The 20,243-nt window shown below is 40.7% G+C and overlaps 8 protein-coding genes and 1 long non-coding RNA gene across 12 annotated transcripts in view; 7 read left to right on the top strand and 2 right to left on the bottom strand.

Moving 5' to 3' along the window:
• Window positions 1–20,243, bottom strand: part of LOC145701357 (eukaryotic initiation factor 4A-I-like) — a 68,325-nt gene that overhangs the window by 15,439 nt on the left and 32,643 nt on the right. The window lies entirely within an intron of this gene.
• LOC145701405 (BTB/POZ domain-containing protein KCTD7-like) lies at window positions 17–1,242 on the top strand. 2 transcript variants are annotated; one of them, XM_081778634.1, is made up of 6 exons: window positions 17–186; window positions 230–339; window positions 402–509; window positions 552–617; window positions 726–921; window positions 981–1,242. In XM_081778634.1, the coding sequence occupies exons 1-6, from the start codon at window positions 62–64 to the stop codon at window positions 1,126–1,128; spliced, it is 753 nt and encodes a 250-aa protein (XP_081634760.1). In that variant the 5' UTR covers window positions 17–61; the 3' UTR covers window positions 1,129–1,242. The 2 variants fall into 2 exon arrangements, with proteins under 2 accessions (XP_081634760.1, XP_081634753.1); XM_081778627.1 differs by having other exon boundaries at window positions 19–186; window positions 552–611; window positions 726–982.
• On the top strand, window positions 1,544–2,643 carry LOC145696691 (myophilin-like). The gene is made up of 5 exons (XM_081773774.1): window positions 1,544–1,682; window positions 1,880–2,053; window positions 2,131–2,220; window positions 2,264–2,446; window positions 2,496–2,643. The coding sequence occupies exons 1-5, from the start codon at window positions 1,602–1,604 to the stop codon at window positions 2,574–2,576; spliced, it is 609 nt and encodes a 202-aa protein (XP_081629900.1). The 5' UTR covers window positions 1,544–1,601; the 3' UTR covers window positions 2,577–2,643.
• Window positions 3,703–4,764, top strand: LOC145701896 (beta-1,3-galactosyltransferase 5-like). The gene is made up of 4 exons (XM_081779112.1): window positions 3,703–3,949; window positions 4,002–4,260; window positions 4,304–4,529; window positions 4,590–4,764. The coding sequence occupies exons 1-4, from the start codon at window positions 3,884–3,886 to the stop codon at window positions 4,762–4,764; spliced, it is 726 nt and encodes a 241-aa protein (XP_081635238.1). The 5' UTR covers window positions 3,703–3,883.
• Window positions 5,140–6,833, top strand: LOC145699800 (uncharacterized). The gene is made up of 4 exons (XM_081777063.1): window positions 5,140–5,786; window positions 5,831–6,158; window positions 6,204–6,432; window positions 6,475–6,833. Exons 1-4 carry the CDS (start codon window positions 5,174–5,176, stop codon window positions 6,751–6,753), a joined length of 1,449 nt encoding a protein of 482 aa, XP_081633189.1. The 5' UTR covers window positions 5,140–5,173; the 3' UTR covers window positions 6,754–6,833.
• On the top strand, window positions 8,273–9,563 carry LOC145709196 (uncharacterized). 2 transcript variants are annotated; one of them, XM_081786880.1, is made up of 3 exons: window positions 8,273–8,583; window positions 8,622–8,870; window positions 9,177–9,563. In XM_081786880.1, exons 1-3 carry the CDS (start codon window positions 8,472–8,474, stop codon window positions 9,518–9,520), a joined length of 705 nt encoding a protein of 234 aa, XP_081643006.1. In that variant the 5' UTR covers window positions 8,273–8,471; the 3' UTR covers window positions 9,521–9,563. The 2 variants fall into 2 exon arrangements, with proteins under 2 accessions (XP_081643006.1, XP_081643013.1); XM_081786887.1 differs by having other exon boundaries at window positions 8,278–8,583; window positions 8,628–8,870.
• Window positions 9,684–11,378, top strand: LOC145701884 (uncharacterized). The gene is made up of 5 exons (XM_081779102.1): window positions 9,684–9,810; window positions 9,850–10,223; window positions 10,264–10,428; window positions 10,469–10,585; window positions 11,211–11,378. The coding sequence occupies exons 1-5, from the start codon at window positions 9,684–9,686 to the stop codon at window positions 11,376–11,378; spliced, it is 951 nt and encodes a 316-aa protein (XP_081635228.1).
• Window positions 14,595–15,427, top strand: LOC145711096 (uncharacterized). Its single transcript, XR_014135120.1, has 2 exons — window positions 14,595–14,782; window positions 15,163–15,427. It is a non-coding gene; the product is annotated as an uncharacterized LOC145711096 (long non-coding RNA).
• Window positions 15,657–17,338, bottom strand: LOC145711095 (uncharacterized). Its single transcript, XM_081788823.1, has 4 exons — window positions 16,703–17,338; window positions 16,339–16,660; window positions 16,057–16,291; window positions 15,657–16,018 (listed from the first exon to the last, which is right to left on the bottom strand). The coding sequence occupies exons 1-4, from the start codon at window positions 17,316–17,318 to the stop codon at window positions 15,749–15,751; spliced, it is 1,443 nt and encodes a 480-aa protein (XP_081644949.1). The 5' UTR covers window positions 17,319–17,338; the 3' UTR covers window positions 15,657–15,748.

Here is a 20,243-nt window from a genome sequence, read left to right as displayed (position 1 = left end):
ATTTGCTCAGATTAGACGTGATTTCTTTTAGACAGTTATCGCGACTGCATTAGATGAAAATATGGAGGAGATCAAGACGATATCATTTGCCGAAGACGAAATGAAGCACATTCCTCAACAGCTGGAGGAGTTTTCTTTCCCAGCGATCCTCGAACTCAACGTCGGTGGGAGCAATTTCACAACATCGTAAGATCTATTAAAGCAGTTTTGAGCATAAAAATGTTTCTAGGTTGTCGACAATGCGGAAATATAAGAGCATGTTTTCCTCCATGTTTAGTGGGAAATTCGAAGTCGTAAAAGACGCAAATGGGCGATATTTTATCGACCGAGATCCAGAAGGAAAGAGATAAAAACACACCCGATGCTTGAGAAATTCGGAAGCATTTACCCTCTTGCAAAAGTTTTTTGCCATATTCTCGACTTCATGCGCTCCGATGCTTTACCTCCCAGATGCCATTTCCTGAAAGTGTATAATGAAGCCCTCTACCTCTCATTCGACTACCTCATTGGTATGGTTTGCCTTTTGGAGAAGGATTTTAATATTCTTTTAGAAAAATTGTCAGTTACGCAGCCAGTAGCTGGAAAACTAGTCCGTGATTGTTTTCTGCGAGGTACAGGTAGTGTACAGACTGGTGTTGTGTAAGTTATGATCTTGACGTTCGATTCAATATCATTCTATTTCACCTCTCTGTACTCGAATATGTCTGGTATCATCGTATTCTTAGGATCTTTGAAATACAGCCAAAAGTTTGACGAGCTCATCCGACTTGCAAAAGAAATGGCCCTTGCACAGGGTGGTGCCAGGAAGTCAAAGATGAAAATTGCGGTTTTCAAAGACAAAGCCGAAAACATGACTGAACATAGGTGCGATGTGGATCTCGAGTTCGGACCATGGCAAGGCGATCCCAATGTGCCAGATTTGACACGGTTTTATCATCCTAAATATCTTAAAAATAACTCTAAATAAAAACCGTTTGAAAGATCCACTGCCTTATGGAAGACCTCAGAAGCCTTGGCTACACCAATACAGAAGCACATTGCGTTGGAATCTGTGATGAACCACTTCTTGAGAAAGATTTCGGTTACTGTCGCAGAAGCCTCTATACAATAATCATCCAGTGGTGGTGAAAATCATTCCTTCTTCTCTTACGACCTCTCCTGAAACACAACAAAATACTAAAAGAAACATAATCGCATATTTTATCCGTGTCATACTTCCGACTTTTCCTTAAGTTCCATTCATATTCAATAAATTTCATTGTTCAAAAAAATGCATCAGAGTCTTCTTTCTCTTCATTCAAGCAGGATATTTTGCAAGGCATTCCAGGCAGTTTTCCTAGCACATTCCTAGACCATGACGCCTCGATAATTAGACGACCCTTTTAGCCGGCATATTATCAGTAAACTTTTAAATAGGGCAGGTTGTCGACGAGAGGATGTGACTCCACGCAGCGCTCGACTTTGCTGATGGACAAGCTTTTCAGGTGGCGCCCTTCAGTCGAGCAACATTTAACCGGCGCTGACACGGCACACTTACCGCAGAATAAAATTCTGAATTTTACATTCACCAGGCCACCAGCTGCAAATAGACTTTTTTAAAGATGACCACTCGACCACAGGGATACGGACTTACCCGAGAACTCGCTGAGAAGAATGCTGCAAAATACTCTGTCGAGGACGAGGTACTTTTGTTTTGATATTCAACCTAACTTGAAATCATAAATGAAAATGATTGATTTCGCGTTATTGAAGAATCTTCATGGATACTCAATTCTCGCAAGAATTCAAAAGAAAAGAGCTGTGTCCACACAATCTGTGCAAATATTTGCCAGAAACTACCAGCAAAAGACGAAAATATGTACGTCAATAATTTCTTTAGGTAGAAATCGTCCAGTGGATCTGCGATGTTACCAGTGTTCCTGCTCCCTCTGCTCAGGGACCAGATGCATTCAAGGACTTCCTCAGAAGCGGCGTCGTCCTCTGCACCCTCATGAACAGTCTGAAAGAGGGCTCCTGCCGAAAGCCACACGATACTTCCAAGACAAAGCTCGCTGTAAGTTGAAGCTTGTTCATTTCAAATCGTGCTTTGTTGAAAGTGCTCCGTGAGCTTGAGATTAAATCGTTGTTTAGGCTCTGCGACAGAACAAAGAAAACGAAAATATTTCATTTTTCCTTTCTGCTGCTGAAGCATACGGATGCAACAAGGCCGATCTTTTCCAGGTAGTCAACGATTTAATGATACATTCGCTAATTTTTTTGAAAGACTGTCGATCTTGTTGATGGAACCAACCTTGCTCAGGTTCAATCCACTCTTTACAAACTCGGCGGACAGGCTCAGAAGCAAGGCTACTCCGGTCCTACTATCGGCATCAAACAGGGTTCAGAGAACAAGCGAGAGTTCTCCGAGGAGCAACTCAAATCTGGCCAGAATATCATCGGCCTCCAGGTTTTATAAATGCGTTTTTACTCATTTTTACGTTTATTTTTTCTTTTAGATGGGATCCAACCAGGTCGCCAGTCAAAAAGGCATGTCCGCATATGGTGCCACTCGACAGATTGTAAACAACACACAATGAGAAAATATTCTTCTGGTTAACCAATTTTTCACTGGGACATGTTCGTAATAAATTTAGCCATTTTCAAGATAGCCGTCAGGCCGCCGCTTTGAAGGATTGTGAATTTATAGATTTAACATTTCAAAAAAGACTCGAAGACACGTTTCATTTTGATTAAATCATGACCTCTCGTTCACCATTTAAAATTTTTTATTGTAAGACTTGTTACGAGCCACTAATTCAGAAAATGTGAAATTTAAAAAATCTTTGTTTATGAAAAGTTCAATGAATAACATTTGCGCCGTCGAATTCCGGCCCCTGGATATGTTCCATCACCGTTATCGAATCTCCGAAGCAGAATATTATCTCACTCAAGGTTCAGCGAGAAAATAATGACGTCGAGTTTTATCGGCTGCATTCTTACGTGCACGTTTTTATGCATCTGCCTAAACATTGGCTTTTTGTACGTGATCTTTGAACAAAAGAGAAGCTGCGATCGAGTGGTGGCGGAGTTGGAGTTTGAACTTGAGGGATATTTTCAAAGGAGGATATCGAATGATTTTACAGATTCTTTGCATGTTCCCAGTCACAGGAATGTGGCTAAAAATCAGGGTAAGAAGCTCTCATGTCCAAAATTAGACCATAATCTAACTGTGGGAAGAATTCGTAACATTTGAGAACCCATAAAAATGAATAAAACCGAGTTCATTCAGAAAGACTACCTGCACCTGCTCCGCTCGTAGACCGTTCACAAAGGCCCGCTTCCGCTGACTCTTCTCCGCTCAATCTCCCGTCATTAGCGGGCAATAAGCCTCCAGTAAAAGAGCCGATACAAAAGGCACCGGTGAAGAAGTCCCAATCACCGAAAGAAGAACGTGAGATGTTGAAACAATTTGCTGATTCAATTCCTGACGCACCAGAGCCACATTTGGGAACTACACAGATTCCGGAGTTTGAGGATAGTCAAATTGACCATGTTCCAACTGTCAGAAGTACAGTTGATAATGTCCACGTTGTGAAGGAACAAAAAGAACTTTCTGCTGGAACTCCTGACTTCCTTGAAGAAATTCCTCCAGAGGATAGTTGATAGACATCATTAATGAAATCAAGGAAGAGAAATTTCTATCAGCAAACAGTCAATCGAGCCTGGCCGGCATTTCAAAAAAGAATCCAGAGAACCGGCAGAAGATGAAGTCGGGATACAACCAGAACTGAAAGATTGGGAGCTACCAGAAAAATATGCCACGTCTGAAGATGTTTCGAGTTTTCGAAATTTCGACATCCTTATTCAGCCGAAGATTCACAAGGATGACTTCGGTTTCGCTGTGATGGTCTATTCTGAGCTTTTAGAAGTTGCCAAAAGGCGTGCTATAAGAGAAACATACGGAAGCAAGGTAGTTGAGAGATTGATATAACTTATATCATATAAGATAAATATTTTTGCAGATGAAAGAAGTGGGAGCTACAGTAATTTTCCATCTGGGACGCGCAGAGCAGCCAGTAAATAATATCGAAATTCAAATCGAGGCCGAAGAAAACAACGACATCGTGCAATACGATATCAAGGAGAATGCGTATAACAAGACACTTGTATCACTGATGTCCTTGAAATGGTTTGATAAGGTTCTATCAGATAACACGCCTGTCGTTGTTTTGTCCGACTCAAGGACTTACATTGATATGTCGCAGTGGTCGGAGACTGTCGGTAAGCCTCGGAGAAGAAAGAAAATAATATTTAAACATTGAAGGTCTTGGAGATAATAAACGCGACTGGTCGGTCTGTTCCCAAGTGCGATTCTACGACGAAGTTCAACGAAAAGGAAAATTTGGAGCTTCAGAAGAAATGTATCCGATGGAGTTTTATCCAACCTATTGCCAAGCTGGCTGTTTTGGTCTATCGAGAGATGTGGTCAAAGATATTGTTGAAATGATACCTCAAACTCGATACTTTTACCAGCCTCAGAAATACATCAGGTTAGTCACTAACCGTTAGTGAGAGAAGAATCAACTGATCTATTTTATATTGTCCTTCAGTGGTATTTTACGAAAGAAAACGAATAGAGCACCGCCTAATGCACTCAAAAACGGACCTCTGATGTGCCAACATCTTGATGATATGAGATTTCTTTCGAAAAGATATAATTTGAGCTACAGTTCTGGTTCTATAGAAGGCATGCTGCGAGAAGCACATGAAAGCCTGATGAAATAAATCTTAGTGCACAAATTCTTTGTGATGATTATTCTTTTACGGAAATCGCAAAAATCCAGATTTATCGGAACCGTCTTGCTACAAGTAGATCGTCATCGTAAAGCTCACAAATGACGCTAGTAATGTTTATTTTTTTTCTGACATTCCGCAGTTTTTGCACGTTTCGGGGCTAATAGGATAGCGCTAGGAGAGTTCATGGTTCGAAATCTACTGAGAATTGCAACAGGCTACTAATTGACTGCATTTTCAACATTTCCTATGACCGCTGGAATTATTAAAACAAATAATGTTTTCCCTTTTTTGATGCACCACCGGAGGTGATAAGGAGAGAATAAACACTAACAAAGTGAATATAAACGACGGTGAGCCCTCAGTTTCTCATTCTGAAAGAGAACAGAACAAAAATAAAATGAAGCTTTTTATTCCGCTTCTTGCGACACTTTCCTCAGCTGAAACCGACTGCAACAAAGTCCGACGCTTCCTATACCCAGATGCAGCCGACTGCCCAAATGAGATGAAATGTTCAGGCGAATACGCTTGCTCTGTGGACAAGGACTCTTGTGACTTGTACAAATGCGTTTCTGCTAGTAATTGTCCAACTGGCACTACCTACGCTGTCTTCAATCCTCAAGGAAGCACTGGTAGTGGATCTGGACACGAATCGAACGATGTTGAAGGCTATTTTTGCGACCCTGATGGACTCACCTGCGGTTTCGACAACGATGGAAACTTCTACATCGATGCTGTCGTCAAAAACAGGCAACCATGGATCGACGGACCTGACGATGACGATGAAAAACGCAAAGTTACACTCATCTCTAAAACTAAACACGATCTGCACGTACCCAACACTCCTTTCAAACAATTCCACGACAGCACATGTGTCGGCGAAGAGATCCAAGGTGGAAGTAAAGTCCGATTCACGAAACATGTCAACGATCCATTGTGCAAGGATGAATTCGACTTCAGCCACATTTTCAGTGAAATTAATGGCTTGACCTACATTGTCGACTTTTACATCGGTAATTACTTGACGAGTCGTTGAAAATTTTACCAAATTTATTAGGATTTGACGATTACTGGGTTGTAAACGAGTTTGGTTACGAAGGAATTCTTCGAGGCGGCGTTTCCAACCAATTCCAGTGCCGCTTGAAAGCGTCTGACAATGGCTGGATTGATCCAAATCCAGAATCCAGCAGAGATTACGATTGGTTTGAATATGATGGTGACATCCCCTTCTCATTAACCGCATTCGTCGATCAAGAATTTTCGGAAGAGTACAAAGGAGGAATTATCGAACTTGACGATGATAGCAGAAACAACGGACTCTTTGTGGAAGCTAAACACTACGCTAGCGATGTAAGCGAGCTCGAGTCTCACATCATGCATCTCAGGTAAAATTCAATTCCAGTTTGGTTTTAATTTTCATTTGATTCTAGAGAATGCACAAGCAACAACTTTCAAAAAATCGGCGAAGACGATGCTGGCAATCCCATCTTCGAGGACACTCCCTCTGGAACCTTCGCCTTTTTAAATGATGGCTGCATCGACAACGAAATCTTTTACTACTCACAAAAATCCTCACGAAGTGAGTGGACATCAAAGGCCAACACATACGTGAATGATCAATTCAATTTGAAAGTGATGGATCTCAACGGCGCATGGAAGGTAAAGTCTCTCAGAGTCGATAAAGAGCTCATAACTTTATAGATCAAATACTCCTGCGACATGGTCCTCTGCCCTCTTGATGTCTTCGGGAAAACTAACCCTGGATCACCCTGTCACTTGTCCGAAGTGTGCCCGAATCGATACGACAATCTCTTCCACAGCAGATACGCGAAAAAGTCTCTCGCAAGAAATGACGATAAGGTTCCGATCAAAACGTTCCAAGAGGAGGGAGTCATTCTCTTCTCCGATGCAGCCGACACCGGAAGTGGAACATTTGCGCTTGGATTCAGCTTGGTAAGCCTCCTGATGTTTACTTTTTGAGTTCATCTCTGAACAATCATCTATTTCTCATAATTCTGTACATATTCTATTGGAAAAGCATGCAAAATAAATTAATCTGAAAATGATTTTTTATGTTTTTATTTATTCTGAATTGTATGGTGAAAGTATCGAATGAAGTGGCAATAGGAAAACAAAGAAGAAATAAAGAAATAAATAAAGTCGAACAGTTGACTTCATCAGTGAATGAAAATGAAATTCGAAAGTAAGGTTGCTTAGGAGGTTTCGTCGATGAGTTCTCGCGTGCCGTCAGCGTTGACTCGCCAGGTTCGGTAAACGGTCTGGACTTGTGGCTCAGGAACAACGGGTTCGACGTAGACAGGTTCAACGTAAGCGGGCTCGCAGACGGTTTTGCCCTGGTTCATCATCATGAAGAAGAGGAGAGTCTCGTTGTCGCTGTCGTCGTCCATGAGGAGGAGAGGGAGCATCATATCAGTGCCAAAAGCAGAACCAGGAGCTTGGGACTGCATGGCCATCATGAGAACGAGCATGTCAATGGAACTGTCATCATCGGAATCGTCCATGAGAAGGAGAGGAAGCATCATGTTGAAGTTGTTGTCGAATCCTTGCTGGGTGTTGAGGCCGCCAGTCATCGAGTTGAGAAGAACCATGAGGAGAACAGAGTCAGTAGAGTTGTTGTCATCGTCGAAGAGGAACATCATGGGAAGAATGTTGTCCATGCCAACTGGTGAGTTGCCCATAGATTGCATCATAAGCATGAGCATGAGGTCAGAAGAGGAGTCATCGTCGCCACCGAGAAGCATAAGAGGGAGCATGGAAGCAAACTGGTCATCAGTTGAGGTCTCGCAGTCAGTTTGGAGCATCGACGAGTAAAGGAAGAAGCTGGTGAAGTCGATTCCGTCGCTACTTCCATCGTCGTCGGAGAGAAGGAGAAGAGGAAGGATCGAGTTCATGTCGCTAGTGCTACCGCCTTGCATCATCATCATCATAAGGGCGAGAGAGTTGTCAGTCGAGTTGCCAGAATCGAGGAGCAAAAGCGGGAGAAGATTGTTCATCTGGTTTGACTGATGAGGAGCAACTTGTTGTTGCTGTTGCATCATCATGACAAGGAGCATGTCGTCGAGAGCATAGGCGCAAGTGAAAAAGAGGCCGAAGATATTCATTTTGGAGTTTTTGTGTTTTTTTTCTGTTTTACTCTCTGTTTTTGCTTGTTGTAGTAGAGGAAGTTGATGATTTGATGAGGAAAGCAGAATCGAGCTCGCTTATGAAGGTTTTGCTAGCCCTCAAGTGGCTGACCAGTTGGTTCGAATTCCGCTCCAGTTACCGTGCCGGTCGTAAAAGATCGGTCGATAAGACATGTTTATGCTCATCTGGAACGGCGTTTACGGACTGGTGCATCGTGCACCTGTCTTTCAAGTTTGCTCAGTATCCGATTAACTTTTGCAAGTTTGATAAGAAGAATACTAATTGACAAATAATGTCTCGTAAAATCAGACCTAGACTGCTGAGTTCAACTTTACCCACCCACAATTCTCGTAAAGACCACATCGCACAATAAAATGAGAAACGCTGGAAATTTCCCAAAAGCTCGACTATTGTTTGCGCATGACGTCAAGTCGTGTTTTCCTCCCAGTGAAAAAAGAAAAAATTCAAATCCACTCTTCCGAATTAGAGTAAATATCGAGAAAAGCGAACGAAAAGCAGAAATTTTCTTTAGCTAGAAAAAATTATTTTTGTGAATGTGCTTGAGCTTGAGCGCAGAGACCTCGCCGCGAATCAAATCTTTCGTCTACTCCCTCCATGTTTCTGTAATTTTCATACTGATCGCCGCTTTTGAGCTAACAGAAACAGGTAAGGCGGAGAATTATAAAGTCTTTCACCAATAAAAGCTTTAGAAGATAACAAAAGCCTACGAAAAGGCATCTTCCTCGTGAGCCTTGGACTCACACTTCTTTCCCTCCTTTACGTACGAGCAAAATTCAGCCCAGGTCTATGGGATGAAGAAACAAATACGGAAGGCCGAGAAGATACAGGGCCAAAGCCTCCGACGTATGAGAACATCCTAGAATCGAATGCAGAAGTTTTCAAGAGGATGGCGATCGATGACCCTGAAGCGCCGCCTCCGACGATTGGAACCGGTAATTTGCTCGAATTTTATTTCAGGATTTAACAAAAAAAGTTTTTTATCGGTTATTACTTTCTTTATCTTTACGAATTTGCGCTCTTTCTCCCATAAAACGCATGTTAACTTCCATAAAATTATTCAATTATTCAGCAATAATTTCAGTCAAATATTTGTATCATCCAGTTGATCAAGGGCAGCTTTTTTCAGTCAGTTAGTGAACTCGAAAATATGTACCCTCTCTTGGCATGTTGCAAGTTACGCATCTTTCATGAAGAATAAATGGGTGAGCATGCGCTACGTGCTGACAATATTTGTTCAGGTCTTCGAATCGGTATTCCCGTGAATGATGATTACAAGCCTCCGAATTACATTCAATCGGAAGGAGAGCCACCGAGCTTTATTGAATCTACCGGGATCATCGAAGTTCAAGCTGATGGGACTTCAATTTTGGAATCGCAGGGAAATCTAGGTTTCGTGGAAAGATTGCAGAAGACGCCTGTTCCGGAACGACGAACTCGTACACGGACAATCACGGATCGCTCCAATAACGATGGATTTCTAAATTCGACGAACAGTCTTTTGGTTCCAGGAGAGCGTATCGCCGACAGTAGGTTTTCGGTGGCAATGTCTACAAACAGCAACATGCAAAATTTACATCAATGAAAATCCATCTTTTCTTCTATTTCACTGTTAATAAACATCATCAATCGAACAAAATTCAATATGAGAGTCATTGCAGATGTCCGATCAAGAAATTTTTCCCACTACCTGAAATTTTTTCTTTGCAAAAAATCCCAAAATGAAGATTTTCTTGTGTTTCATAAGCATGATTGCTTCTCAAGGCATGTTTGATGCGAAAAGACACCGCAAAGAGCAACAAAAACAGGCGATTAAGAATCAGAAGATGGGACAGAAATTCGGAGCAACGAGTCTTGTTGATAGCGCATTCAAAGGTAAAATAGTCGTCCATAAGAGCTTAAAATTAGCGAAAGGTCCACCTAAAGCGGTGCCTATCGAGGAGTTCGATATTCTTACGGAAGACCGACAGTTCATTTTTCACAACTTTTGGCTCGAAGTTCGACATCGAAGCTTGAACTGTTTCAATTTTTACATGGAGCAGAACTATACCTCCGTGATCAAAATTAGCTCCCTCGACGACGACATTCATCCCTCTGCGATTATTAAAGACGACGAGAACAGAATCATTGGCAAAATAAACCCAACTGGCGATAAATCCAGAGGTGACATGAAACTGGAAGCGCTCCCTCGAGACGGTTACGTAAACATGTGTCTCTTCAACGTCAATGGAGGCTTCGCAGCAGCGGAAATCGGCGTTGAAATTATGATAGTATTTACTCCTGGAAAAGTGAGCATGGTGCTAATTTTATCATCTTATTTCTGTTAAGTCACCGTTTGGTAAGAAAATGACGCTTCCAAACGCAGAAGTCATGGAAAGCGCAAGCGAAAACGCCGAAGAAGAAATGGAACTCCTCGAACTTGTAAGAAAATTCGACGATCTGGTGGCAGGACTGCGAGTCAAAATGTTCAGCGCCTGGCGAACTATCCAACAGGTTTTCATTTTTTTAGGAGCGTTTTCTAGCTTTCTTTCAGATGAAAATCTTCCATCACGGGGACGAAATTTCGCAAGAGCATCAATCAGACATGATAACAAATTGGAGTTTGTTTCAAGTTGGAGTGATGGTGCTCGTCGTTTTCTTACAAGAATTGGTTCCTAAAAATATCTTTTCTATCAAAGGAAATTTTTAGAATCAAATAAAGTCAGAGCAATCCGAGGATTTTTCAGTCACATAAATCCCGAAACTGATAAAGGAAAAATCTAGCCTACTTCTCTTCAACACTTTAGGACAATAATCTGTATAAGAAAAATAAAAAAAGAACGCTAAATCAAATTCTCTTGTCACTTCTTTTTTGTTAAATAAGGTCATTCGCAAGAGATTCTCTCAGACGACAAGGTCTACAGTCAGATTTGACAGAATTTGACAAATCGCCGATTACGAAAGGTTAAGGCATAGTGAAGTGATATCCCGCACAGCAGGAGGAAATTTCTTCTCATTCTTATTTTTTTTCATTCCAGGATTATTCCATACACTCAAAATGAAAAAGAAAGATTTTTCGTTTTTTCTCTTTATTTTAATCTCTTCGTCAAAATGCTGCGATTATGATGAAGAAAATGGCCTCGTCAATTGTACGGCCTATGATCAAGTAGAGAAACCTTTTCCAGAGTGGATAAGAGCTCTGGACGTTACAGGAATGATGTCGAAATATAATTGTTTCGCGTGTAAAATTATCGGTATCTTCGAAAGATATGGGCCTAAAATCTTCATTTTTCAAGCATCTCCCACTGAATTTGGACAGATTGTATGCATCAAAAAACGATCTACAGAACTTGTCTGATATTTCGAATCTCTGTAGTATTACAGAGGTCGACCTATCTTCCAACGACTTGAAATACATCGAGCCTGGCGACCTGACTTGCATGGCTCATTTGATTTCAGGATAGAGTCAAAGCAAATCTGCACTCAAAAGACCCCTTTCAAAGGGTTCTTCTTTCAGACTTTCGATAAGTATCGCTTTCGCAAAACTGGATCGGCGACGTGGACGAAGATCTCTTCAGGAATCTCACTGAAATCACTTCGATTCAAATGGCGAATATGAATCTTCATTCACTCCCCGTTACTATTTTCCGAGATAATACTCTGCTTTCATCACTTGGTAAATTGTTATTTTTATCTTTCACTCTAAAAATATCCCCCAAAGATCTAAGCAATAATCGAATCAAAACGATCCCTACAAACTTGTTTGCTAACAATCAGAACCTGGCATTCCTGGATCTGTCCTTGAATCAAATCACGACTCTTTCTCCCGAGGTAAAGTGTTTTATGGCCACATGATTGATGAACTCGACGTCAGGTATTTCTGTCCTGTCCGAAGCTGACTCAGATGTTTCTCCGTGACAACGAACTAACGGTGGCCCATTCAAGCTGGTTCCGGTGCCGGTTTCATAAAAAGCGAATTCTAAAACGTCGCTTCCAGATGATTCGATGCGTTTTATGAAGCCAATAAAGTGCTTTTTACTACAAGTCCAAATTTCGACCTTACATCGACCTCTCTGGCAATCCTTGGAGCTGCGCTTGCAGCATGATTTCCTTCAGAGCCTGGCGGAATCGAAACAAGTGGTTTATGGATATAGAAGGATTTCAAGCTTAGTTTGTCGAAATTATTATTTTGAACTTGCTTGACTTGAATAATCGCCAGATTACTGACCTCTCTTGACTTCTAACCCGACATTATCAAAACACTTGCTTACGCAATAGTTACTCGATTGAACTCAAGTCTGGTCAACTCGAAGGACCTTTTTTCTAAAAAAAAACTATTTTTAAAGATGTAAAATGCTGGACACCTGACATAATTCGCGGAGTCTCGATGGTAGACTTGGAAATCGAAGACACTCTTCAGGTTGATTTCTTGCTGTTTTTCTCTAATTAACTTGTATTTAGGATGATACGGGCGATAAATGCGCTTTTCCAGCTGTCCTCGATGTGGTGCTCTTTAATCGTGAGCAAATTCTAGTCCTTCAGACATCCGCCGTGGGTATCCCGCTTCCCTCCATCAAATGGTACGGCAAATTGAGTGGAAACTCGACGTCCGGATGGAAAACGCTAGAATCTACAATGTTTGATAAACGAAATGATTCAATTGCGAGCTTCGCTAAAATTGATTTCTTCGAGGGTAAACAATCACTTCCTGTCTCGTTTAAATTATGATTAGGCACGTTGAATATACTCTGCGTGGCGGAAAATGTCGCTGGGTCAAGCCACGAAGAGATTTGTCTGACCACTGATGTCTCAGGTGATGTAGTCCAGAGGGATTTCAGCGATGGCGAGATGCATGTGCTCAATAACCTGGCCCACAAGGGCCAGATAGACTTGGCTGCAGTCCAAGCTAATCATTAAAAGCAAATACGCAGCTGTTGAGCCACGTGATTGCTGATATATACTTTCTGAACGAGTGTTCTTTTAGAAGTTTTATCGAAAAGATGCATCCTCATCAAATTCGATCCTCAAGGACGACTTCTTACGTGGATAACACCAGATACTCTCATGCCTTCCCGAATTGGATTGAGGTACCGGTTTTATGACGCTATTTTTAGACGGATTATTGACTAAAGATAGGCATCTATTATGCTCATATCAGTTTCAAGGAAAAAGAAAAGTTTTCATGTTTATGATACTTACGTAATTAGTCAACGAATAGCCAAAAACACTTCGCTTAAATTTGCGTCAGCAGCCCAACCCATCCCATGCATGTGCTTTGAAATGACGAAAATAACATGCCCTTAAAACTTTCGACAAGCAAGAAAAGCATGAAAACAGCCTAGCGTTCTGTTGGGTCCAAAAACAATCGAGTTAATCGTGCCAAAAAGAACCCACGGGAAAATCCTCCGCAGAAAGATCTTTATGAGCTATTAATGAATTTACAAGCCTTTGTTATAAGGGCGTGTACTGGACTGACCTATATCGACCAGTTGAACTTATCACTTTAGACAAACGAAGATGATGGCGAAAAACGAGACCGTATTTGCCCAGCATGTTATTCCAATATCAGCTAAAGGAAAGCTTCATTTAAAAACAACGAACAATAATGTCTTCTTCCCAAAGCTTCTTAAGACGTTCCAACTCCTACGAATACTCCTACCATCGAAAGTTCTGTCAACGGGGGTGAAATCGCTGCCAATACAAATTTGCCGAGCTCAACTATTCAAATGAAAGAAGTGCATAACGATAAACCTGTCCACTTTTCCACTAGAATAGGAAGAGGAACTGTGTTGCCAACCAGCGTTACTCATTTAACGACTACTCGCAAACTGGAGGCAGCGTCACAGGATTTGGATTTCCATGATCATTTTACGAGCTAATGATCCGCTAAGAATCCGAGCAAATGAATAGGACATAGGACGGTAATATTTCTTACAAATCCAACAAAAAAGTCGACGACGGAAAAGCCCCGACCTACGGAGAAAACTGTTGTCTCAAGAAAAAAGGCTCAAGAAATTCTTGTTTCGCGAACGTATCAGGAAAAAATCCTTGCTTCCCTTCATTTATCCCCAAATGGATACTTTAGAAACAGAACGATTGGCGACTGGAGATTCGGGTAGTACAGTCAGCACCTCACTGTATGAGTAACGAGAACTTAGTGACCCCATAAAGAACATCATGAGGGGCATCGATCCCTACGTCCGTCACAAAATCACTAAAGAGACTGCAAAGGTGATAATCTTTTTTATTCTCATTGCGTCCGTGATGCTTCTTGGCTGCTCTGGAACATTGGTCTGGATCATGGTTTCGGAAAAGAGGAAGAATAAGAAAATTACCAAAAGAATGTCTTCTGTTTCTGATGCATCATTTCATAAATAAAAATTGTAGATATGAAGCTTTCATGCGGAGTATATTTTCATAAACTAGCTTGAGTAGATTTTATTTCCGGTGTTTCAATAACAGTAGCCAATTTTTGTTATTGAAATTCAGAAAAATAAATATTTTTGAAAAATCTCCAAAAGACAAAATTTCAAAAATTGGGTCGACCTGGCGGTTCGATGTAATAGCAATGTTTTTATTTAACGAATATTTCGTAACTAACGCAGATCTCGCTTGCTGCCTAAAATGGCGCGAGCGTGATCGAGCGCCCCACGGGCGATGGAATAAAAGGGCGCGACGCGACTAGCTGTAGCGGCAGTCACCCTCATCTCCACCACCCTTGAAAAGATAGTTTTCAAGCTTTTAAAAAATCTACCCTTTTGAAAAATCAAACGAAGAAACAGATAGATTTTTTTTTCTACAACAGAATAATGGAAAGAGAAGATAATCAAACTCAGTCCTTAGAAGAGCTCGTACTCAAAAATATACCGTAAGTACAAATCAATCCCAATGGGTTAGGGTTGGGTTAGGGTTGGGTTAGGGTTTAGGGTTAGAGTTGGACAGCGGTCTACTGCGTTAATTAATCAATTTTTGGCCTTCGATCTTGTAAATTAAATTTTATCACCAAGTTCAAATTCAGCCGGTCTCAGCAAAACTAGACAGTTGTTGAAAGTTGAAAAAATAGAGAACTCAGATCTGTCTCAGACCTCGAGTTATCGCAGCTCCCAAGCTTTGGTAGTGTGAAAGAAAAATATGGCCCCATACAAATTTGAACAACGCCTATTTTTAGATCGCTCGCTATTTTCAGCAGATTGTTGATTTAATCCTGTCGGTTAAAAAAGATCATCAACCCTAAATCTTCGTTTTAAGATGGGCATCGTCGGGAAAATACGAAAACAACGGCTTCTACACCGTCTTCACTCCCGGCTACAACAAGTCCACGTTTAGATCTTAACTTCGCAGACAATTCCTGATTCCCTTTCGACGGAATTCCCCACCTCACAATCTTTCGTCGCTGCTCCAAATATATCTTCGCAACTCCACAATTCACAATCTTTTTGAAAAGTTCAAACAAAACATTGTAGCTAACGTTTCTTTGTTGTGTGAAAACTATCAATAAAAGTGCACTTACTCATCAATTCGTTCTCGCAGAGTCACCAAAGCAACAAAATCTTGTCATATGTATGTTTGACAAAGACAAAGAATTATGCTACGCATACTTGACTTCGAAGGAGTGGCAAATCAAACTGTTATTCAGACAAAAGCGGAAGCTCGCGCAATTTACTCATAATATCTAACTAAATGTGACAGCAAGATGTGCCTTTTGTTTATCGATTGATTGTATATTTAAAATAAGATTTGTGCTTGATGATTATATTTGGAAGGATAAGTAGCTGACTTTCCAGAAAAAAAATATCGAATAAACTTTGTAAAGTCCACGTAAATAAGTGTTTTTTCAGAGCGCAAGAAGTAGAAGACTCGCCACGGCAAGGCCAAGAGCAAAATTCCCGATTTCGGCGCTATTTGTGATGATGACTCCTTCTTCATAAACTGTTTTGATCAGAACATCGTCGTTCTTGGCGGGGGAGGTTCTAGCATGTCGAGCGGAGAAGAGATTGTCGTATCGGTTTGAACATTTGGTGTTCAAATGGCAAGGTTCTCCGGGAGACGTGGAACCTTTGAAAATATCGAGCGGACAGAGAACCATCTCACATGAGTATGTGATCTAAAAAGGATAAATTATGAGATTTTTTCAGAATTAACCTTGGCGCCGTTTCCTCCTGCAGCTGCATCGACTTGCAACTTGAATTGATCCTTCACAAAAGTCTTTACATCATTTGTCCATTCGGTTCTGTCATTCTTTTGGGAGTAGGTGACTATGTTGTTGTCCATGCAGCCATCATTCAAAAAGGCGAAAGTTCCTGAGGGAGTGTCTTCGAAGATCGGAGTGCCATCGTCGCTTTCACCGATTTTGAGATAGTTGTGGCTTGTGCATTCTCTGGCAACGTAGATAAAAAATTTGAAGTAACCATTATTGAATTTTACCTGAGATGCATAATGTGTTCCTCCAAGCCATCACCGGCCCCATGCTTAGCTTCGACAAAGATACCATCATTTTCGTACTCGTCACCTAGTTCGATAACACTTCCGTCGTACTCCTCCGAAAAGTCTCGATCGACGTATGCTTTGAAGGTGAACGGGATCTGACCGTTATACTCGACATAATTGTAGGTTCTATTCGATGAAGGATTCGGGTCGACCCAGCCGTGGTCAGAAGCTTTCAATCGGCACTGAAATTGGTTCGAAACACCGCCTTTAAGGATTCGTTCCTCTCCAAACTCGTTAATGTGCCAGTAATCATCGAATCCTAAAAATGAGCAGTAAGATAAATCATTAAAGCTTTAATTACCGATGAAGAAGTCGACAACGTAAGTGAAGCCGTTGATTTCACTGTAGATGTGGCCAAAGTCGAATTCATCTTGGCAATTTGGATCGTTTGCACTTTTGCGAAAATGGACTTTTGTTCCATCCTCGATCTCCTCTCCGACGCATTCGCTGTCGTGGAATTGTTTGAACGCTGTTCCCTCAACGTGTTGATCGTGTTTGGTCTTGGAAATAAGCGTAACTTTTCGCTTTTCGTCGTCATCTTGAGGCGCACCGATCCAGGGTTTCTTGTTATCGACGACCACATCGATGTAAAAATTTCCATCGGTGTCGTATGAGCAAGTTAAAGCTCCTTCAGGATTGCAGTAGTAGCCTTCCAAGCCGTTGATCTCGTGATCAGCGCCATCGTCAGCACTTGCTTGTGGATTGAAGACGGAATAAGTCGTGCCAGGGGGGCAACCAGTGGCACTGACGCACTGATACAAGTCGCAATCGTCCTTGTCTACAGCACAAGCGAACTCCTCGGAGCATTTCATCTCTTTCGGACAGTCCCCTTCATCAGGGTACAGGTATCGGCGAACTTTATTACAATCGGTTTCCGCTGATGAGAGCGATACTAAAAGAGGGACAAAAAGCTTCATAATTTTATTCTTGCTCAGAATGATACTTTTTGTAAAGTATAACTGTAGCCGACAGGCTGTCGGTTATATACCAGATGCTGAGACTCTCACGAGTGCTGACCGTATAAAAATTACTGTAAACTTTATTTACAACCGCCGTTGCTGGGGAGTTGGTTGATTCTCACACGATACAAGCCGGTTGCAACACAGCCTTTATCAATTTATTACCATTCCTAGCCACATAAAACCAGGGCGTAACTTTCACGTGGTTTTCATAAAAATGATAGTAGCTTTATAAGTTCATATTTAGTAATTCAGAATTGATGCCTTATAAAAATATCCATATTATTTTGTCAAGTTGGCAGAATAAGTATGACAGGGCACGTCAACGGGAATCTTCAGTCTGCAAAGCAAAACCGATTTGCGATCAACGAGGAGAATATATTTGCAGTAGGTTTGTATTCGTCTATATACCACTCTTGCAAATTAAATATATAAGTTTACAATATTAAGCGCACTGCCGTATTTTTAGCTATTAAAAGTGCCAATAGTAGAGACATAATCTCAAATCACAAAAATCATCAAAATTACAACAAAAGTGCCATTTTGGCGAATCTTCAAATCCTTGGATATGTCATTCATATCTTGAAGTCTTCATTTTCTTAGATTTCGTTTTCAATTTTCCGACTCATCACTTCTAAATTTGCTGTCACAGCCTGCAAGACGTACGCAAGACATTTACCACAGTCAGTGCATAGAGAAGATTACTCGTTGAAGCGTTCAATTATCCTGGATTTAAACACAAGATCTTGCTTGTCACTCCAGAGAAAAATCATTTTTTTTCTGTGAGAATGAAAAGTAAGAGATTTTAGTTGCTTTTTCTTTTTTCAGACTGAGACTTAAATTTATAAACAGACAGGAGGAAATAAATCAAATGAAGGAAGGATGATCATTTCAATATTTGATGCAAATTTTATGTGCCTTTTAGAAATGAGAAGCTGCGAGAATTAATGCATTTTAATTGCATTCATTTCTCTTATTTTTTTTTCTCGAAGGATCGCCTCAAAAGTTTTCATGCAATTAAATCGTCTTTTGAATTTTTAATGGAATTTATCCTCGAGTTTAGTTAATTAATCCTAGATGCTTTGAAGTGGATCTATCGGTAACTCCATTACTCGTCAATAATTTTAACCGCGAGATTTTAATTAAACCCCTCCTACTACTCCCCACCTTCTATAACCTTTGCATAGAGACTCTATGCCATAGAGTAAAAACAAATAGTCTAATACGCATTTTTATACGTTTTTGCGCCGAGTATAACTGTATAAGATGAATATTCATACGTTTGAGGTGAGACAACGATACTCAAAGAGAACCTATTTGACATAACGATGACAAGAAATTATCGAAATACATGATGAGCTACACAGTAAAAAATGAATGCCTGCAAAGTGCTGTCACTAGTATTGTACTTGCCAGATTCACTTTCGAGTATAAAGCGGATATATTTCTGAAAAAGATTCGCTAAATGCTAATTTTTCATTCTGTTTAACATCGGATCTCTAATACCGTAAGCACCAGCTAAAATAGATGCTCATCACCATTTGTCTTCTGTCGACAGTCTGCTGTCGAGGTCACTATCCAGTGAATTGAGCCTATAGCATTTGTAATGAATGTTCCGTGGTATAAATAGACCTCCACGTGTTCCTATTTGTCAGTGAACCCGCCCTGAATCCTGTCGACGGTAGATATATAAAACGAAAAAAGATAGAGGCTGGGTGTCAGCTGGCCTTTTTTGCGATTAAAAAGAATAGAAATATAGCGGCGCTCTTGTACCGAACTGACTTGTTGTGTTACAGCAAATGCCAGATAAACCAGCGGTAGAAGAAAGATCATCCCTTTTTTAGCAACACATTTCGGGCCTTTTTTCCATGTCCGGAAATGGCGACGGAGTATTTCAAAATCCCTGCGCGAATTCCACGCTTATTTCAGAAGGAAAAATTGAAAACAACAAAGAGACTGACAAGAAGTTTTTCTCAGAGAAAATCATCATTTTTCAATAATAAAAAGACGAAGATACGGGAAACGATTCCAGATGGATAATAACCGTCTTGTCAATCGCATTTATTCAAGGTAGATCTGTAATGGCTGGTATATATTGATGTTAGTCAATATTATCTCACAATAAGAGAAAATCATCGTTTGCGTCGTATTTATCTAGCATGAGACCTAAAAGTTAACTCAAGGGATTATTGGAAACACTTTGGTCATCATCGTCCTTTTCGTCGGGCGATCGAAGAAGAAAGCGAACCCGACAGCATCGTTGCTTCTTTGCATGAGCATATCGAATATTTTATTTCAGCTGATTGTCCTGCCTGCTCAGGGAAGAGGGTTTATATTCATCATTAAACGATTCCTTCATTCAGAGAAGGATTCAATCAATGTTAAATGCCTCGCTTTGTCGACATAATTAGGATGGTCTGATATTTAAAACCAAAAAATGAATCAATATTAGACAGGTTTTTGAGACTGGCTGGTGAACTTATTGGAAAATTAAGTTCATCAATGGACAATGATTGACCTGACCCTTATAAGTTATAACTTTGAGAAGCTATCTTATTACTCTTCCTTGATTCCAATAGCTATTCACGTCACACACGGGTTCCTTGATTGCCTTTAAACTTATTTCTTTCACCCTTTTGTCAGATTTCCATTCACTCGACACCCTACTGGCAGCACGGGTAAGTTGACTGCATTTTATATAAGCCTTGACTTTATCTTCAAGACGGTTAATGTGTAAATTATCCTTTTACATGGAAGACATGGCGTCAAGTGAAACTTCTTTGCTCCTGTGCCTTTTAGGAATCGATCGCTTTATGACTGTAGTTGGCTTCAAAAACAAGGTTAGATCCGACTCTTTAGAGCTCAAATGTAACTGACCCATTT

This window comes from Oikopleura dioica, chromosome 1, assembly GCF_907165135.1.
Source record: "Oikopleura dioica chromosome 1, OKI2018_I68_1.0, whole genome shotgun sequence".
NCBI classification, from domain to species: Eukaryota; Metazoa; Chordata; class Appendicularia; order Copelata; family Oikopleuridae; genus Oikopleura; species Oikopleura dioica.
The sequence above is the reverse complement of the archived record's forward strand: the minus strand, read 5'-3'. Positions and strand labels throughout refer to the sequence as shown.

Coding starts and splice junctions, on each gene's coding strand:
- LOC145701405 (XM_081778634.1), top strand. CDS start 62: ATGGAGGAGATCAAGACGATATCATTTGCCGAAGACGAAATGAAGCAC. Junction 340..401: donor TATCGACCGAGATCCAGAAG/GAAAGAGATAAA, acceptor CTCTTGCAAAAG/TTTTTTGCCATATTCTCGAC. Junction 510..551: donor CTCATTCGACTACCTCATTG/GTATGGTTTGCC, acceptor ATATTCTTTTAG/AAAAATTGTCAGTTACGCAG.
- LOC145701896 (XM_081779112.1), top strand. CDS start 3,884: ATGGTCTATTCTGAGCTTTTAGAAGTTGCCAAAAGGCGTGCTATAAGA. Junction 4,261..4,303: donor GCAGTGGTCGGAGACTGTCG/GTAAGCCTCGGA, acceptor TAAACATTGAAG/GTCTTGGAGATAATAAACGC. Junction 4,530..4,589: donor CAGCCTCAGAAATACATCAG/GTTAGTCACTAA, acceptor ATTGTCCTTCAG/TGGTATTTTACGAAAGAAAA.
- LOC145696691 (XM_081773774.1), top strand. CDS start 1,602: ATGACCACTCGACCACAGGGATACGGACTTACCCGAGAACTCGCTGAG. Junction 2,221..2,263: donor ACAAGGCCGATCTTTTCCAG/GTAGTCAACGAT, acceptor TTTTTTTGAAAG/ACTGTCGATCTTGTTGATGG. Junction 2,447..2,495: donor AGAATATCATCGGCCTCCAG/GTTTTATAAATG, acceptor TTTTTCTTTTAG/ATGGGATCCAACCAGGTCGC.
- LOC145699800 (XM_081777063.1), top strand. CDS start 5,174: ATGAAGCTTTTTATTCCGCTTCTTGCGACACTTTCCTCAGCTGAAACC. Junction 6,159..6,203: donor TCTCACATCATGCATCTCAG/GTAAAATTCAAT, acceptor ATTTGATTCTAG/AGAATGCACAAGCAACAACT. Junction 6,433..6,474: donor ATCTCAACGGCGCATGGAAG/GTAAAGTCTCTC, acceptor ATAACTTTATAG/ATCAAATACTCCTGCGACAT.
- LOC145709196 (XM_081786880.1), top strand. CDS start 8,472: ATGTGCTTGAGCTTGAGCGCAGAGACCTCGCCGCGAATCAAATCTTTC. Junction 8,584..8,621: donor TTTTGAGCTAACAGAAACAG/GTAAGGCGGAGA, acceptor CACCAATAAAAG/CTTTAGAAGATAACAAAAGC. Junction 8,871..9,176: donor GCCTCCGACGATTGGAACCG/GTAATTTGCTCG, acceptor ATATTTGTTCAG/GTCTTCGAATCGGTATTCCC.
- LOC145701884 (XM_081779102.1), top strand. CDS start 9,684: ATGATTGCTTCTCAAGGCATGTTTGATGCGAAAAGACACCGCAAAGAG. Junction 10,224..10,263: donor TAGTATTTACTCCTGGAAAA/GTGAGCATGGTG, acceptor ATTTCTGTTAAG/TCACCGTTTGGTAAGAAAAT. Junction 10,429..10,468: donor CCTGGCGAACTATCCAACAG/GTTTTCATTTTT, acceptor GCTTTCTTTCAG/ATGAAAATCTTCCATCACGG.
- LOC145711095 (XM_081788823.1), bottom strand. CDS start 17,318: ATGAAGCTTTTTGTCCCTCTTTTAGTATCGCTCTCATCAGCGGAAACC. Junction 16,661..16,702: donor CGTTGTCGACTTCTTCATCG/GTAATTAAAGCT, acceptor GCTCATTTTTAG/GATTCGATGATTACTGGCAC. Junction 16,292..16,338: donor GAACACATTATGCATCTCAG/GTAAAATTCAAT, acceptor CTACGTTGCCAG/AGAATGCACAAGCCACAACT.